General features: G+C 46.8%; 1 protein-coding gene across 1 annotated transcript in view; it reads left to right on the top strand.

The window, feature by feature from the left end:
- LOC124036204 (semaphorin-3E-like) overlaps positions 1-18,063 on the top strand; it is a 77,378-nt gene that overhangs the window by 57,017 nt on the left and 2,298 nt on the right. Inside the window, exons 9-17 of the mRNA XM_046350469.1 lie at positions 462-531; positions 619-763; positions 9,893-10,118; positions 10,393-10,484; positions 10,612-10,653; positions 11,036-11,202; positions 11,411-11,478; positions 14,133-14,266; positions 14,353-14,980. Of these exons, the coding sequence (XP_046206425.1) occupies positions 462-531; positions 619-763; positions 9,893-10,118; positions 10,393-10,484; positions 10,612-10,653; positions 11,036-11,202; positions 11,411-11,478; positions 14,133-14,266; positions 14,353-14,961 (1,553 nt within the window). The 3' untranslated portion in view covers positions 14,962-14,980. The remainder of the gene's footprint in view (positions 1-461; positions 532-618; positions 764-9,892; positions 10,119-10,392; positions 10,485-10,611; positions 10,654-11,035; positions 11,203-11,410; positions 11,479-14,132; positions 14,267-14,352; positions 14,981-18,063) is intronic.

Genomic DNA, 18,063 nt, shown 5'->3' with positions numbered 1-18,063 from the left:
TCACACATTACTTTTAGACTAACATTTAGTTTTCAATGGAGGAGATTTGCGTAAACCTTGCAGTCTTTCTCTTCAACATTTGCAACATTGTTTCAATATTAAAATTAGATCTTCAGCTGTCCCATAGTAATGAACATTTCAGGAGTCAGGATGAGACATAAAATCAGTGTTTGTCAGCCAGCTAAAATAATGAATCAGCTGGCATAATTCTTAGGCATATATACAGAAAAAGGTCAGTTGAAAAAAGGTCAAATGAAACAAATTGCAGCTAGTTTCCAGTCTTTCCAGCTTCAGTTTGAAGTGATTGTGTAACTGTAGCTGTGATGTTGTCTAGCTCCTCTGAACAACGGTGTCTTGACGAGTGAGAACATTTACTCTGTCAGGCGAAATCACGCCTCATTAGCTGATTGTTATGCATGTATTCCAAATAAATTAATCTGTTATTAAATGTCACATTTCAGAGGATGTATTTGTGTTGAAGAACAAGGATGAGAAGAATCCAGAGATTTTTGGCCTCTTCAGCACTACAAGGTCAGCTGAGTCATGTTTTTCATGTTCATACCATTTACTGGTATATTGAAATGAACATATCAACATACATTTCTCTCCCCTCCATAGTGCTGTGTTCCAGGGCTATGCGGTGTGTGTGTACCACATGGATGATGTGCGAGCAGCGTTCAACGGCCAGTTTGCCCACCGGGAGAGACCAGAGCACCACTGGACCCCCTACGAAGGCCGGGTCCCCTACCCACGCCCCGGATCTGTGAGTCCTGTTCCAACAGCCACCCCCACAGCGACAACATCTACTGACTTATCAATATACCTGATTGCCTCTCCAAACCTGATGAATAAGGGTCCAAGCACTGCATGGTGGCTGTAACATGATAAGGTCGTTTATGAATTTGCTTAAGCGGTGCACCTCCATCACAGCAAACTCCATATATCCTAACCATACAATTTCAACAATAATTTAGATCAAGGTGATATTCAATCAGCAGAATTTTACATTCTCAGCGCTCCCCTGTCTGTGGCAGCCGCCATTTGCAGATACATAGTGTTACAAGTTGTTGTAGAACCTTTCCTGTGAATGTCATAGCTACTGTAGCTATCTCTGCAGCTAACATCAGGGAAGAGGACAATCTAGGCCTGAATCCAATACAAGCATGCTATATTATGTTTTTATACAGTAACACACAGCTTTAGTAGCAATCATTGCACTGGCATAACGCAGTTTCTCTGGACCTCCCAGCACATGGTGTCGCAGGGCGTCCATTTAGACTGCTGGCAACAATGTAATTACTGGTTCAGTATTAAAGTTGGAAATTCAAACATTGCAGATTGTGAAATGAATGTTAGAGACAACAGCATACTAATCAGAAACCAACGTATTTCTTAAAAGTATACCACACTCCTGTATAGCCTACCTGAATCTGCATGACATGAGCCGTCCTCGAGCTCTCTCCCAGCTTGGATAGAAAATGGTGTAAAGTCCGTAAAACCAGTCTAAAGGTTCTACCTAAACCTGTCCCCATAGGAGAACCATTTGAAGAACCCTTTTGGTTATAGGTAGAACCATTTTGGCTCCTTTCTACAGAGGGCTCTACATGGAACCCAACATGGTTCTACCTGGTACCAAAAAGGGTTCTCCTATGGGGACAGCTGAATAAGCTTTTTGGAACCCTTTTTTATAAGATTGTATTTGTCATGCAGGTGAAAGAGGACCCAAAAGCGACTTGGCGAAAACAGAGTCTTTAATCCAGTAAAGTGAATACAAACAAAAAAACACAACTTTCACTCGAAATGACGAGGACTAACTGGAGACTCGATCTTGAACAGCAGGTGAACAGCAGGTTGCCTCGGGAAGGCACTCGAACCAGACAGACTCAGACACCTGCTCACCACGCAGCATCTGAGGAAAACACGACACGACAGGGCGATACACAATCACAGCACGGTGAATTCTAAACAAGGAACCGACAGGACAGGAACGGAACACAAAGGAAGAAATAGGGACTCTAATCAGGGGAAAGGATCGGGAACAGGTGTGGGAAGACTAAATGATTGATTAGGGGAATAGGAACAGCTGGGAGCAGGAACGGAACGATAGAGAGAAGAGAGAGCGAGAGAGTGAGAGAGGGAGGGGGAGAGAGAGGGATAGGAAGAGGGAAAGAACCTAATAAGACCAGCAGAGGGAAACGAATAGAATGGGAAGCACAGGGACAAGACAAGATAATAAATGACAAAACATGACAGTACCCCCACTCACCGAGCGCCTCCTGGCGCACTCGAGGAGGAATCCTGGCGGCAACGGAGGAAATCATCAATGAGTGAACGGTCCAGCACGTCCCGAGACGGAACCCAACTCCTCTCCTCAGGACCGTAACCCTCCCAATCCACTAAGTATTGGTGACCCCGTCCCCGAGAACGCATGTCCATGATCTTATGTACCTTGTAAATAGGTGCGCTCTCGACAAGGACGGGAGGGGGGAGGGAAGACGAACGGGGGTGCGAAGAAAGGGCTTGACACAGGAGACATGGAAGACAGGATGGACGCGACGAAGATGTCGCGGAAGAAGCAGTCGCACAGCGACAGGATTGACGACCTGGGAGACACGGAACGGACCAATGAACCGCGGAGTCAACTTACGAGAAGCTGTCGTAAGAGGAAGGTTGCGAGTGGAAAGCCACACTCTCTGGCCGCAACAATACCTTGGACTCTTAATCCTGCGTTTATTGGCGGCTCTCACAGTCTGTGCCCTGTAACGGCAAAGTGCAGACCTCACCCTCCTCCAGGTGCGCTCACAACGTTGGACAAACGCTTGAGCGGAGGGAACGCTGGACTCGGCAAGCTGGGATGAGAACAGAGGAGGCTGGTAACCCAGACTACTCTGAAACGGAGATAACCCGGTAGCAGACGAAGGAAGCGAATTGTGAGCGTATTCTGCCCAGGGGAGCTGTTCTGCCCAAGACGCAGGGTTTCTGAAAGAAAGGCTGCGTAGTATGCGACCAATCGTCTGATTGGCCCTCTCTGCTTGACCGTTAGACTGGGGATGAAACCCGGAAGAGAGACTGACGGACGCACCAATCAAACGACAGAACTCCCTCCAAAACTGTGACGTGAATTGCGGGCCTCTGTCTGAAACGGCGTCTAACGGGAGGCCATGAATTCTGAATACATTCTCGATAATGATTTGTGCCGTCTCCTTAGCGGAAGGAAGTTTAGCGAGGGGAATGAAATGTGCCGCCTTAGAGAACCTATCGACAACCGTAAGAATCACAGTCTTCCCCGCAGACAAAGGCAGACCGGTAATGAAGTCTAGGGCGATGTGAGACCATGGTCGAGAAGGAATGGGGAGCGGTCTGAGACGACCGGCAGGAGGAGAGTTACCCGACTTAGTCTGCGCGCAGTCCGAACAAGCAGCCACGAAACGGCGCGTGTCACGCTCCTGAGTCGGCCACCAAAAGCGCTGGCGAATAGACGCAAGAGTGCCTCGAACACCGGGATGACCAGCTAACTTGGCAGAGTGAGCCCACTGAAGAACAGCCAGACGAGTGGAAACAGGAACGAAAAGGAGGTTACTAGGACAAGCGCGCGGCGACGCAGTGTGCGTGAGTGCTTGCTTAACCTGTCTTTCAATTCCCCAGACTGTTAACCCGACAACACGCCCATAAGGAAGAATCCCCTCGGGATCAGTAGAAGCCACAGAAGAACTAAACAGACGGGATAAGGCATCAGGCTTGATGTTCTTGCTACCCGGACGGTAAGAAATCACAAACTCGAAACGAGCGAAAAACAACGCCCAACGAGCTTGACGGGCATTAAGTCGTTTGGCAGAACGGATGTACTCAAGGTTCTTATGGTCTGTCCAAACGACAAAAGGAACGGTCGCCCCCTCCAACCACTGTCGCCATTCGCCTAGGGCTAAGCGGATGGCGAGCAGTTCACGGTTACCCACATCATAGTTGCGCTCAGATGGCGACAGGCGATGAGAAAAATAAGCGCAAGGATGAACCTTATCGTCAGACTGGAAGCGCTGGGATAGAATGGCTCCCACGCCTACCTCTGAAGCGTCAACCTCGACAATGAATTGTCTAGTGACGTCAGGAGTAACGAGGATAGGAGCGGACGTAAAACGTTCTTTTAGAAGATCAAAAGCTCCCTGGGCGGAACCGGACCACTTAAAACACGTCTTGACAGAAGTAAGAGCTGTGAGAGGGGCAGCAACTTGACCGAAATTACGAATGAAACGCCGATAGAAATTAGCGAAACCTAAAAAGCGCTGCAACTCGACACGTGACCTTGGAACGGGCCAATCACTGACAGCTTGGACCTTAGCGGAATCCATCTGAATGCCTTCAGCGGAAATAACGGAACCGAGAAAAGTAACGGAGGAGACATGAAAAGAGCACTTCTCAGACTTTACGTAGAGACAATTCTCTAAAAGGCGCTGTAGGACACGTCGAACGTGCTGAACATGAATCTCGAGTGACGGAGAAAAAATCAGGATATCGTCAAGATAGACAAAAACAAAGATGTTCAGCATGTCTCTCAGAACATCATTAACTAATGCCTGAAAAACAGCTGGCGCATTGGCGAGACCAAACGGCAGAACCCGGTACTCAAAATGCCCTAACGGAGTGTTAAACGCCGTTTTCCACTCGTCCCCCCTCTCTGATGCGCACGAGATGGTAAGCGTTACGAAGGTCCAACTTAGTAAAGCACCTGGCTCCCTGCAGAATCTCGAAGGCTGATGACATAAGGGGAAGCGGATAACGATTCTTAACCGTTATGTCATTCAGCCCTCGATAATCCACGCAGGGGCGCAGAGTACCGTCCTTCTTCTTAACAAAAAGAACCCCGCCCCGGCCGGAGAGGAAGAAGGCACTATGGTACCGGCGTCAAGAGACACAGACAAATAATCCTCGAGAGCCTTACGTTCGGGAGCCGACAGAGAGTATAGTCTACCCCGAGAAGGAGTGGTCCCCGGAAGGAGATCAATACTACAATCATACGACCGGTGAGGAGGAAGGGAGTTGGCTCGGGACCGACTGAAGACCGTGCGCAGATCATGATATTCCTCCGGCACTCCTGTCAAATCGCCAGGTTCCTCCTGAGAAGTAGGGACAGAAGAAACGGGAGGGATGGCAGACATTAAACACTTCACATGACAAGAAACGTTCCAGGATAGGATAGAATTACTAGACCAATTAATAGAAGGATTATGACATACTAGCCAGGGATGACCCAAAACAACAGGTGTAAACGGTGAACGAAAAATCAAAAAAGAAATAGTCTCACTGTGGTTACCAGATACTGTGAGGGTTAAAGGTAGTGTCTCAAATCTGATACTGGGAAGATGACTACCATCTAAGGCGAACATGGGCGTAGGCTTATCTAACTCTCTGAAAGGAATGTCATGTTTCCGAACCCATGCTTCGTCCATGAAACAACCCTCAGCCCCAGAGTCTATCAAGGCACTACATGTAGCACCCGAACCGGTCCAGCGTAGATGGACCGACAAAGTAGTACAGGATTTTGATGGAGAGACTTGAGTAGTTGCGCTCACCTGTAGCCCTCCGCTTACAGATGAGCTCTGGCCTTTTACTGGACATGAATTAACAAAATGTCCAGCAACTCCGCAATAGAGGCACAGGCGGTTGGTGATCCTCCGTTCCCTCTCCTTAGTCGAGATGCGAATCCCTCCCAGCTGCATGGGCTCAGACTCTGAGCCAGAGGAGGGAGATGGTTGCGATGCGGAGCAGGGAAACACCGTTGATGCGAGCTCTCTTCCACGAGCCCGGTGACGAAGATCTACCCGTCGTTCTATGCGGATGGCGAGAGCAATCAAAGAGTCCACATCTGAAGGAACCTCCCGGGAGAGAATCTCATCCTTAACCACTGCGTGGAGTCCCTCCAGAAAACGAGCGAGCAGCGCCGGCTCGTTCCACTCACTAGAGGCAGCAAGATGGGTTATTAACCCTAGGTTCTGGAGGCTCGACAGGCCAGGAAGTAACAGGTGGCACGAGACGTAGACTCTGGAACTGTCCAGAGAGGTCGGAAACCTGAGCGGCCAGGTTCTCCACGGCATGGCGAGCAGCAGACAATTCCTGCTCGTGTCTGCCGAGCATGGCTCCTTGGATCTCGACGGCAGTGTAACGAGCGTCTGAAGTCGCTGGGTCCATTCCTTGGTCGGTTCCTTCTGTCATGCAGGTGAAAGAGGACCCAAAAGCGACTTGGCGAAAACAGAGTCTTTAATCCAGTAAAGTGAATACAAACAAAAAAACACAACTTTCACTCGAAATGACGAGGACTAACTGGAGACTCGATCTTGAACAGCAGGTGAACAGCAGGTTGCCTCGGGAAGGCACTCGAACCAGACAGACTCAGACACCTGCTCACCACGCAGCATCTGAGGAAAACACGACACGACAGGGCGATACACAATCACAGCACGGTGAATTCTAAACAAGGAACCGACAGGACAGGAACGGAACACAAAGGAAGAAATAGGGACTCTAATCAGGGGAAAGGATCGGGAACAGGTGTGGGAAGACTAAATGATTGATTAGGGGAATAGGAACAGCTGGGAGCAGGAACGGAACGATAGAGAGAAGAGAGAGCGAGAGAGTGAGAGAGGGAGGGGGAGAGAGAGGGATAGGAAGAGGGAAAGAACCTAATAAGACCAGCAGAGGGAAACGAATAGAATGGGAAGCACAGGGACAAGACAAGATAATAAATGACAAAACATGACAGTATTATTAATGCTAATCTCTTTTTTTCTATGTAGAGGCCTATAGGAGCTGCAATATGCGACGGCGTCGCCTTGCATTTTTATGTGCAAATGTTTTCACAGCGGCCTGTAGGTCCAGGTTGCCGGCCCAACCGTTTTCTATATTGAGTATTGACAACCCAAACGGTCTTTCCTGAGACATTGTGCATTATATGTCCATTGTGCTTCACATAATTTGAACGTATCTTGAATTAGGCATGCCAAGATATACCAGAGATAAGGGACTGTTGATTTTGCAACCACACAACTCAAAGGCCAGTTCACCAGAATGAACAAAATCGCAAACCGCTTTTTTTGTTTGAGCCCTCAAGAACAGTTGGTCACTAAAGATGATCATCTATTTGCATCTGCCAAGTTGTTGGCTGTCCAGTATCCAGACGACCTGTCCCAGACCTACCTGGACACTTAATCTCTTTCTGTAACGTATTGAGGTTGTCAACAACAACAAAGGAGAATGCGAGAAGCTCAATTAAAGATGTTGCAGAACTGCTGTATTTGAAGCACCACTCGCTTCCGCACAATTTCCCTGATGTTCCTACGGCAATCAAGCTGTTTTTAACCATCACTGTAACCGTCACTTCTGCAGTGAGATCGCTTTCTAAACTAAAATTGAGACGCGCTTTTGAACCTCTGAGTTAGCTCCACTCATTGCACTGTTTGTTCACTATATTTGTTTGTTCACTATATTTCCTTACACTTTCAATCAGTTCAATGATTTATTTTTCAAGTCCTGAGGCACTTTGATCAATCACATTGTTAAAGCACAAGAAACAAATACTTAGCTTCCTAGTACATATGGAAATGAAACATTTTTATAAATTACTTTTTGGAGGGGTTACTGACAGCATTATTCATATACAGAGCATTCAGAAAGTATTAAGACCCCTTCACTTTTTCAACATTTTGTTACATTCCAGCAAAATTTTCAAAAATGTATTAAGTTGTTTTTTTCTTTAATTAATATACACACAATACCCCATAATGATGAAGCAGAATGTATGACAAATAAAAAACTGAAATATTACATCACATAAGTATTCAGACCCTTTACTCAGTACTTTGTTGAAGCACCTTGGCAGCGATTAAAGCCTTGAGTCTTCTTGGGTATTACGTTACATGCGTGGCACACCTGTTTTTGGTGAGTGTCTCCAATTCTTCTCTGCAGATCCTCTGAAGCTCTGTCAAGTTGGATGGGGAGCATCGCTGCACAGCTATTTTTAGGCCTCTCCAGAGATGTTCGATCGGGTTCAAGTCCGGGCTCTGGCTGGGCCACTCAAGGACATTCAGAGACTTGTCCCGAAGCAACTTCTGCGTTGTTTTGCCTAGGGTCGTTGTCCTGTTGGAAGATTAACCTTTGTCCCAGTGTGAGGTCCTGAGCGTTCTGGAGCAGGTTTTCATCAAGGAACTCTCTGTACTTTGCATTGATCATGTTTCCCTTGATCCTGAATAGTCTCCCAGTCCCTAACACTGAAAAACATCCCCACAGCATGATGCTGCCACACCATGCTTCACCGTAGGGATAGTACCAGGTCTCCTCCAGACATGACGCTTGGCAATCAGGCCCAATCTTGGTTTCATCAGACTAGAGAATCTTGTTTCTCATGGTCTGAGAGTCTGGCAAACTCCAAGCAGACTGTCAAGAGCCTTTTACTGAGGTGTGTCTTCCGTCTGGCCACTTTACCATAAAGGCCTGATCGGTAAAGTGCTGCAGAGATGGTTGTCCTCTTGGATGGTTCTCCCATCTCCACTTCTCCCATCTCCGCTCTGTCAGAGTAACTATTGGGGTCTTGGACACCTCCCTGACCAAGGCCCTTCTCCCCTGATTGCTCAGTTTGGCCAAGCGGCCAACTCTAGGAAGAGTCTTGATGGTTCCAAACTTCTTCCATGTAAGAATGATGGAGAACACTGTGTTCTTGGGGAGCTTCAATGCTGCAAAAATGTTTTGGTACCCTTCCCCCGATCTGTGCCTCATCACTATCCTGTCTCGTAGCTCTACGGACATTTCCTTCGACCTCATGGTTTTTGCTCTGACATGAACTGTCAACAGTGGAATCTTATATAGGCAGGTATGTGCCTTTCCAAATCCTGTTCAATCAATTGAATTTACCACAGGTGGACTCCAATTAAGTTGTAGAAACATCTCTAGGATGATCAATGGAAACAGGACATAGCAAAGGGTCTGAATACTTATGTAACTAAGATATTTCTGTTTACATTTTTTATACATTTGCAAACATTTCTGAATCTGCATGACATGTCATTATGGGGTATTGTTTGTAGATTGTTGAGGGAAAAATACATTTAATCAATTTCAGAACAAGGCAGTAACGTAACAAAATGTGGAAAAAGTCTAGGGGTCTGAATACTTTCCAAGTGCACTGTATATACAGTACCACTCAAATGTTTGGACACACCTACCCATTCAAGAGTTTTTCTTTATTTTTACTGTTTTCTACATTGTAAAATAATAGTGAAGACATCAAAACTATGAAATAACACATATGGAATCATGTCATAACCAAAAAACCCATTTGAGATGGTAGAAGTTTGACCGCAGAGTGAAGGAAAAGCAGCCAACAAGTTCTCAGCATATGTGGGAACCCCTTCAATACTGTTGGAAAAGCTTTCCAGGTGAAGCTGGTTGAGAGAATGTCAAGTGTGTTCAAAGCTGTCATCAAGGCAAAGGGTGGCTACTTTAAATAATCTCAAATATATATTTTTTGGTTACTACATGATTCCATATGTGATATTTCATAGTTTTGATGTCTTCACTGTCATTTTACTATGTATAATTTTTTTTTTGACTGGTACTGTATACAGTATATAACAAAAAATAGACAACTATGTCAGACAGGCGCATTGGCTCTCAGACCTTGTTCGAGCATTGCAGGGCAGGAGAGATGTCTGGTACGTCAGTGAATCATTGTAGTCTATCACAGTGTAATGCTATTTTCTTATTCCAGAATCTATTCTCCCCATCTCTCTCTCTCTCTCTCTCTCTCTCTCTCTCTCTCTCTCTCTCTCTCTCTCTCTCTCTCTCTCTCTCTCTCTCTCTGATCCCTTCTCCCTCTCCATCTCTTTCCCTTCCTCTCTCTTTCCAGTGTGCCAGTGAGGTGAATGGTGGTGGGTTCTCAGGTTCTAAGGAGTTCCCTGATGAGGTTCTGCGATTCGTGCGTTCCCACCCCGTCATGTTTAGCCCGGTCCTCCCCCTCCACCGCAGACCAGTTCTACTGCAGACAGAGCCAGGGGGGAGGAGACTGACTCAGATCGCTGTGGACCGTGTCCAGGCCCAGGATGGACACTATCATGTTCTGTATATAGGAACAGGTACAAATCCTGAAATTGTCCAGTGCTGTGTACTGTATCTTCAGGGTTAGTGCTCCCTCCACTGGGCATACAGTATCACTCATGTATGCCCAGTGTTCAAAGTATTCAAATGATTAAAGTCACTCAATCTGTCTTTCATGAGAACTTGCTTAAAATATTTTGATCTCCAAAAATGTGACAAAGATTTGACTCTTCCATTTGGATTTCCTTTCTGAATGGGTGGTTGTATTGGTGAAAGGGTTACATTTACATCAGATGATACTCTCTCCCGTAGGCGACTCTGTGGTGTTGAAGGTTATCACCATCTACAACAAAGACACAGACACCATAGAGGAAGTGCTGCTGGAGGAACTGCAGGTGTTCAAGGTACTGTTGTTAGTCACCGCCACCATGTGGCAAACAATAGTCCTTGCACACATAAAGAATATTGGCACTCAACAATTTGATTTAATTGTGGAAGTTAAAAAAATATATATATTTGACTTCTTTATAGGTCCCTTTTCCAATAACTGAGATCATCATATCAGCTAAACGGGTATGAAAACTATGTATTGTCTTAAAATGTTTAATTAATTTAAAAAACAATGTTGTGCGGTTGTTTAAAACTGTAGTACCTTCATCTAACCACAGGATCACAGTGTATTGACATCTGAATGTGGGTAATGTAATGCATTTTATGTTCTTGATATCACAGGAGGCTGTTGAGGGCTGGAACGGCTCATGTTAATGGCTGGAACGGACCAAATGGAATCACCTGGAAACCACGTTTGATGTATTTGATACCATTCCACTGATCCGCTCCAGTCATTACCACAAGCCCTGTCTCCCCAATTAAGGTGCCACCATCCTCCTGTGTTTGATATATACTCCAATGTGTACCTTCATTCATTTCTGTCCCTGTTTTGTCGTTTCCATAGCAACAGCTATATGTGGGTTCTGAGGTTGGTGTGGCTCAGGTGAGGCTCCATCAGTGTGACCTGTACGGGTCTGAGTGTGCCGACTGTTGCCTAGCGAGGGACCCTTACTGCGCCTGGGATGGAATCACCTGCTCACGATACTACCCTGCTGGGGTTTACACCAAGAGGTGAGACACAAACACACAAGACACACAGGCATGTACAGTCACACACAGACACAGACTCGTGCACATGTGCACAAGCACAGAGGTGCAGAGGGATCACATATCACTCATTAGCACCTCATCCAGCACCTCTATCCTCTCTAATTCCTCTCTGTCCTTATCTCACTCTCTCAAACACCAACCTAACACCCTTACCCCTCTCTCTCAGTAGACGATTCAGGAGACAGGATGTTCGCCATGGCAACGCTGTACAGCTGTGCAACGGGCTACAGATTGATGGTCAGTCTGTGTGTGTGTGTTTGTTTCCCTACATTATCAAGCACCCAAAGTCCTAATATTTCACCTGAAAGTCCCGAAAAGGTAGTCAGGACTTTTTTGAGGTCCTGAATTTGTTTAAATGCTATTTTAAGCATAAGGGTTTGATTTTGTGTTTACAACTAGGGTTTAAGGTTATGGTATTTGGGGTTAGGGTTAGGTTAAGGTTAAGGTTAAGGTTAGGGTTAGGGTTAGGGTTAGGGTTAGGGTTAGGGTTAGGTTAAGGTTAGGGTTAGGTTTAGGGTTAAGGTAAGGTTTAAGGTTATGGTATTTGGGGTTAGGGTTAGGTTAAGGTTAAGGTTAAGGTTAAGGTTAGGGTTAGGGTTAGGGTTAGGTTTAGGGTTAGGTTTAGCGTTAGGTTTAGGGTTAGGTTTAGGGTTGGGGGTTTAAAAAATATATGTATATATATATTTCACCTTTATTTAACCAGGTAGGCTAGTTGAGAACAAGTTCTCATTTGCAACTGTGACCTGGCCAAGATAAAGCATAGCAATTCGACACATACAACAACACAGAGTTACACATGGAATAAACAAAACATAGTCAATAATACAGTAGAACAAAAGAAAACAAAAAGTCTATATACAGTGAGTGCAAATGAGGTAAGATAAGGGAGTGAAGGCAATAAATATCATTGGTGGCGAAGTCATTTTAATATAGCAATTAAACACTGAAATAGTAGATGTGCAGAAGATGAATGTGCAAGTAGAGATACTGAGGTGCACAGGAGCAAGATAAATTCAGTATGGGGATGAGGTAGGTAGATAGATGGGCTGGTTACAGATGGGCTGTGTACAGGTGCAGTGATCTGTGAGCTGCTCTGACAGCTGGTTCTTAAAGCTAGTGAGGGAGATACGAGTCTCCAGTTTCAGAGATTTTTGCAGTTTGTTCCAGTCATAGGCAGCAGAGAACTGGAAGGAAAGATGACCAAAGGAGGAATTGGCTTTGGGGGTGACCAGTGAGATATACCTGCTGGAGCGCGTGATGCTATGGTGACCAGTGAGCTAAGGCGGGGCTTTACCTAGCAGAGACTTGTAGATCACCTGGAGCCAGTGGGTTTGGCGACGAGTATGAAGCAAGGGCCAACCAACGAGAGCGTACAGGTCTGTGCGTACAGTGTATGGGTCTGTGGTTACTAAACGGATGGCACTGTGATAGACTGCATCCAGTTTGTTGAGTAGTGTTGGAAGCTATTTTATAGATGACATCACCGAAGTCGAGGATCAGTAGGATGGTCAGTTTTACGAGGGTATGTTTGGCAGCATGAGTGAAGAATGCTTTGTTGCGATACAGGAAGCCAATTCTAGATTTGATTTTGGATTGGAGATGCTTAATGTGAGTCTGGAAGGAGAGTTTACAGTCTAACCAGACACCTAGGTATTTTTAGTTGTCCACATATTCTAAGTCAGAGCCGTCCAGAGTAGTGATGCTGGATGGGCGGGCAGGTGCGGGCAGTGATCGGTTGAAGAGCATGCATTTAGTTTTACTCACGTTTAAGAGCAGTTGGAGGCCACGGAAGGAGAGTTGTATGGCATTGAAGCTCGTCTGGAGGTTAGTAAACACAGTGTCCAAAAAGGGGCCAGAGGTATACAGAATGGTGTCGTCTGCGGAGAGGTGTATCAGAGAATCACCAGCAGCAAGAGCAACATCATTGATGTATACAGAGAAGAGTGTCGGCCCGAGGTTTGAACCCTGTGACAACCCCATAGAGGCTGTCAGAGGTCCGGACAACAGGCCCTCTGATTTGACACACTGAACTCTATCAGAGAAGTAGTTGGTAAACCAGGCGGGGCAATCATTTGAGAAACCAAGGCTGTCGAGTCTGCCAATAAGAATGTGGTGATTGACAGAGTCGAAAGCCTTGGCCAGGTCGATGAAGACGGCTGCACATTATTGTCTCTTATCGATGGTGGTTATGATGTCGTTTAGGACCTTGAGCGTGGCTGAGGTGCGCCCATGACCAGCTCTGAAACCAGACTGCATAGCGGAGAAGGTATGATGGAATTTGAAATGGGCGGTAATCTATTTGTTAACTTGGCTTTCGAAGACCGTAGAAAGACAGGGTAGGATAGATATAGGTCTGCAGCAGTTTGGGTCTAGAGTGTCACCCCCTTTGAAGAGGGGGATGACCGTGGCAGTTTACCAATCTTTGGAAAATCTTTGGGTTAAGGAATATAGGAATATTTTAATGATCAAACATTTCTACACTCCAAAAAGTCCTGACATTTCGCGCGCGCGCGTGTGTGTGTGTGTGTGTGTGTGTGTGTGTGTGTGTGTGTGTGTGTGTGTGTGTGTGTGTGTGTGTGTGTGTGTGTGTGTGTGTGTGTGTGTGTGTGTGTGTGTGTGTGTGTGTGTGTGTGTGTGTGTGTGTGTGTGTGTGTGTGTGTGTGTGTGCGAAGCTGTCCCTTCTGAGATTTACCTCCTATGAGGTATGTTTCATGCAGTTCATAATTTTGAAGCTCAGGTCCATAAAAAAATGTACCTGTGGATGCTAGAGAAGTGTGTATAGAGAAGCTTTGTGTGACAGGCATGAGGATAAAAGAGATCACTGTAAGTTGAATTACTATGCTGTCCTCTTTTTTACATCTCACATCTAATGTCTCCTGATGTCTAAGTAGGGGAGCAGTACCAGGGTGCAGCGGAGAGGCAGGTGTATGGGGTGGAGAGTAACAGTACTCTACTAGAGTGTACCCCTCGTTCTCTACAGGCCAGAGTCATGTGGTACATACAGAGGGACCCAGACAGAGAGGAGGTGAGATACACACAAACATCACTTTCCTCCCCTATTCCCTGCTTTCCCATCTCTTTTTAACCTTACCCTTCTCTCCCTACCTCCAGGTCGGAGGTGATGAGCGTGTAGTTATCACAACCCACGGGCTGCTGTTCCTGCGTGTTCGGAGCGGGGATGCTGGTGTGTACGTGTGTCAGACGGTGGAACATGGCTATGTCCACACCCTACTGAGGGTCACGCTACACGTGTTGGGAGGGCAGAAGGTTGGAGCCCTGATACACAGGACAGGGGAGGAGGGGGAGGGAGAGGGGGAGAAAAAAGCAACCTGTCACCTCCCTATAGATACCTCTCCAGGCCCCCACCCTGGTTCCAACTCTGACCCAAGTTCCAGGCTACAAGGAGCCCTGTCAGGGTTATCCTTAGCCCCAGCCCCAGCTCCAGGCCCTACCTCCAGGCTGACAGGCCCTGCTACTACATCCAGGCTGCCAGACCCAGGAACAGGCCCTTCCTCACAGCTGTGGTACAAGGAGTTTCTCCAGCTGATAGGCTATGGGGACTCCCAGCAGGTGGAGGAGTACTGTGAGAGGGTCTGGTGCTCAGGGAAGAGACGCAGGAAGACTAAACGCAGATACACCCAGCCAATGGAAATAGGAGAGAGGAAGGGGAGGGGGAAAGGAGACCCACACCGAGCCCCCAGACACACCTTGGACAACTGAGGGGGGAGAGAGTGAGAGGGTAGGGACTGTACAACACACACACACACACACACACACACACACACACACACACACACACACACACACACACACACACACACACACACACACACACACACACACACACACACACACACACACTGGGACAGGTAGAGGATACTACAACCAACAAAGCTAAAACGTGGCACTGTCTTCTCTTAGACTTGAACATATTGTCTTATTCCTTCTAATATCCAGACTTTGTTATATTGTGTTTTTCCTTCCCTGGTTTCTGGTGGAAACCTTGCCACTGGTAGATATGCAGAGTGTGTCTGGTAGAAACCTTGCTACTGGTAGATATGCAGAGTGTGTCTGGTAGAAATCTTGCCACTGGTAGATATGCAGAGTGTGTCTGGTGGAAACCTTGCTACTGGTAGATATGCAGAGTGTGTCTGGTGGAAACCTTGCCACTGGTAGATATGCAGAGCATGTCTGGTAGAAACCTTGCCACTGGTAGATATGCAGAGTGTGTCTGGTGGAAACCTTGCCACTGGTAGATATGCAGAGTGTGTCTGGTGGAAACCTTGCCACTGGTAGATATGCAGAGTGTGTCTGGTGGAAACCTTGCCACTGGTAGATATGCAGAGTGTGTCTGGTAGAAACCTTGCCACTGGTAGATATGCAGAGTGTGTCTGGTGGAAACCTTGCCACTGGTAGATATGCAGAGTGTGTCTGGTGGAAACCTTGCTACTGGTAGATATGCAGAGTGTGTTTGGTGGAAACCTTGCCACTGGTAGATATGCAGAGTGTGTCTGGTAGAAACCTTGCCACTGGTAGATATGCAGAGTGTGTCTGGTGGAAACCTTGCCACTGGTAGATATGCAGAGTGTGTCTGGTGGAAACCTTGCCACTGGTAGATATGCAGAGTGTGTCTGGTGGAAACCTTGCCACTGGTAGATATGCAGAGTGTGTCTGGTAGAAACCTTGCCACTGGTAGATATGCAGAGTGTGTCTGGTGGAAACCTTGCTACTGGTAGATATGCAGAGTGTGTCTGGTAGAAACCTTGCCACTGGTAGATATGCAGAGTGTGTCTGGTGGAAACCTTGCCACTGGTAGATATGCAGAGTGTGTCTGGTAGAAACCTTGCCACTGGTAGATATGCAGAGTGTGTCTGGTGGAAACCTTGCCACTGGTAGATATGCAGAGTGTGTCTGGTGGAAACCTTGCCACTGGTAGATATGCAGAGTGTGTCTGGTGGAAACCTTGCCACTGGTAGATATGCAGAGTGTGTCTGGTGGAAACCTTGCCACTGGTAGATATGCAGAGTGTGTCTGGTAGAAACCTTGCCACTGGTAGATATGCAGAGTGTGTCTGGTGGAAACCTTGCCACTGGTAGATATGCAGAGTGTGTCTGGTAGAAACCTTGCCACTGGTAGATATGCAGAGTGTGTCTGGTAGAAACCTTGCCACGGGTAGATATGCAGAGTGTGTCTGGTGGAAACCTTGCCACTGGTAGATATGCAGAGTGTGTCTGGTAGAAACCTTGCCACTGGTAGATATGCAGAGTGTGTCTGGTGGAAACCTTGCCACTGGTAGATATGCAGAGTGTGTCTGGTGGAAACCTTGCCACTGGTAGATATGCAGAGTGTGTCTGGTGGAAACCTTGCCACTGGTAGATATGCAGAGTGTGTCTGGTAGAAACCTTGCCACTGGTAGATATGCAGAGTGTGTCTGGTGGAAACCTTGCCACTGGTAGATATGCAGAGTGTGTCTGGTAGAAACCTTGCCACTGGTAGATATGCAGAGTGTGTCTGGTGGAAACCTTGCCACTGGTAGATATGCAGAGTGTGTCTGGTAGAAACCTTGCCACTGGTAGATATGCAGAGTGTGTCTGGTGGAAACCTTGCCACTGGTAGATATGCAGAGTGTGTCTGGTAGAAACCTTGCCACTGGTAGATATGCAGAGTGTGTCTGGTAGAAACCTTGCCACTGGTAGATATGCAGAGTGTGTCTGGTGGAAACCTTGCCACTGGTAGATATGCAGAGTGTGTCTGGTAGAAACCTTGCCACTGGTAGATATGCAGAGTGTGTCTGGTAGAAACCTTGCCACTGGTAGATATGCAGAGTGTGTCTGGTGGAAACCTTGCCACTGGTAGATATGCAGAGTGTGTCTGGTAGAAACCTTGCCACTGGTAGATATGCAGAGTGTGTCTGGTGGAAACCTTGCCACTGGTAGATATGCAGAGTGTGTCTGGTAGAAACCTTGCCACTGGTAGATATGCAGAGTGTGTCTGGTGGAAACCTTGCCACTGGTAGATATGCAGAGTGTGTCTGGTAGAAACCTTGCCACTGGTAGATATTCAGAGTGTGTCTGGTGGAAACCTTGCCACTGGTAGATATGCAGAGTGTGTCTGGTAGAAACCTTGCCACTGGTAGATATGCAGAGTGTGTCTGGTAGAAACCTTGCCACTGGTAGATATGCAGAGTGTGTCTGGTGGAAACCTTGCCACTGGTAGATATGCAGAGTGTGTCTGGTAGAAACCTTGCCACTGGTAGATATGCAGAGTGTGTCTGGTAGAAACCTTGCCACTGGTAGATATGCAGAGTGTGTCTGGTAGAAACCTTGCCACTGGTAGATATGCAGAGTGTGTCTGGTGGAAACCTTGCCACTGGTAGATATGCAGAGTGTGTCTGGTAGAAACCTTGCCACTGGTAGATATGCAGAGTGTGTCTGGTAGAAACCTTGCCACTGGTAGATATGCAGAGTGTGTCTGGTGGAAACCTTGCTACTGGTAGATATGCAGAGTGTGTCTGGTAGAAACCTTGCCACTGGTAGATATGCAGAGTGTGTCTGGTGGAAACCTTGCCACTGGTAGATATGCAGAGTGTGTCTGGTAGAAACCTTGCCACTGGTAGATATGCAGAGTGTGTCTGGTGGAAACCTTGCCACTGGTAGATATGCAGAGTGTGTCTGGTGGAAACCTTGACACTGGTAGATATGCAGAGTGTGTCTGGTGGAAACCTTGCCACTGGTAGATATGCAGAGTGTGTCTGGTGGAAACCTTGCCACTGGTAGATATGCAGAGTGTGTCTGGTGGAAACCTTGCCACTGGTAGATATGC

This window comes from Oncorhynchus gorbuscha, linkage group LG01 (genome assembly GCF_021184085.1).
Source record: "Oncorhynchus gorbuscha isolate QuinsamMale2020 ecotype Even-year linkage group LG01, OgorEven_v1.0, whole genome shotgun sequence".
In the NCBI taxonomy this organism is placed as follows: domain Eukaryota; kingdom Metazoa; phylum Chordata; class Actinopteri; order Salmoniformes; family Salmonidae; genus Oncorhynchus; species Oncorhynchus gorbuscha.
Note: the sequence above shows the minus strand (reverse complement) of the source record. Positions and strands in the feature narration are given on the sequence as shown.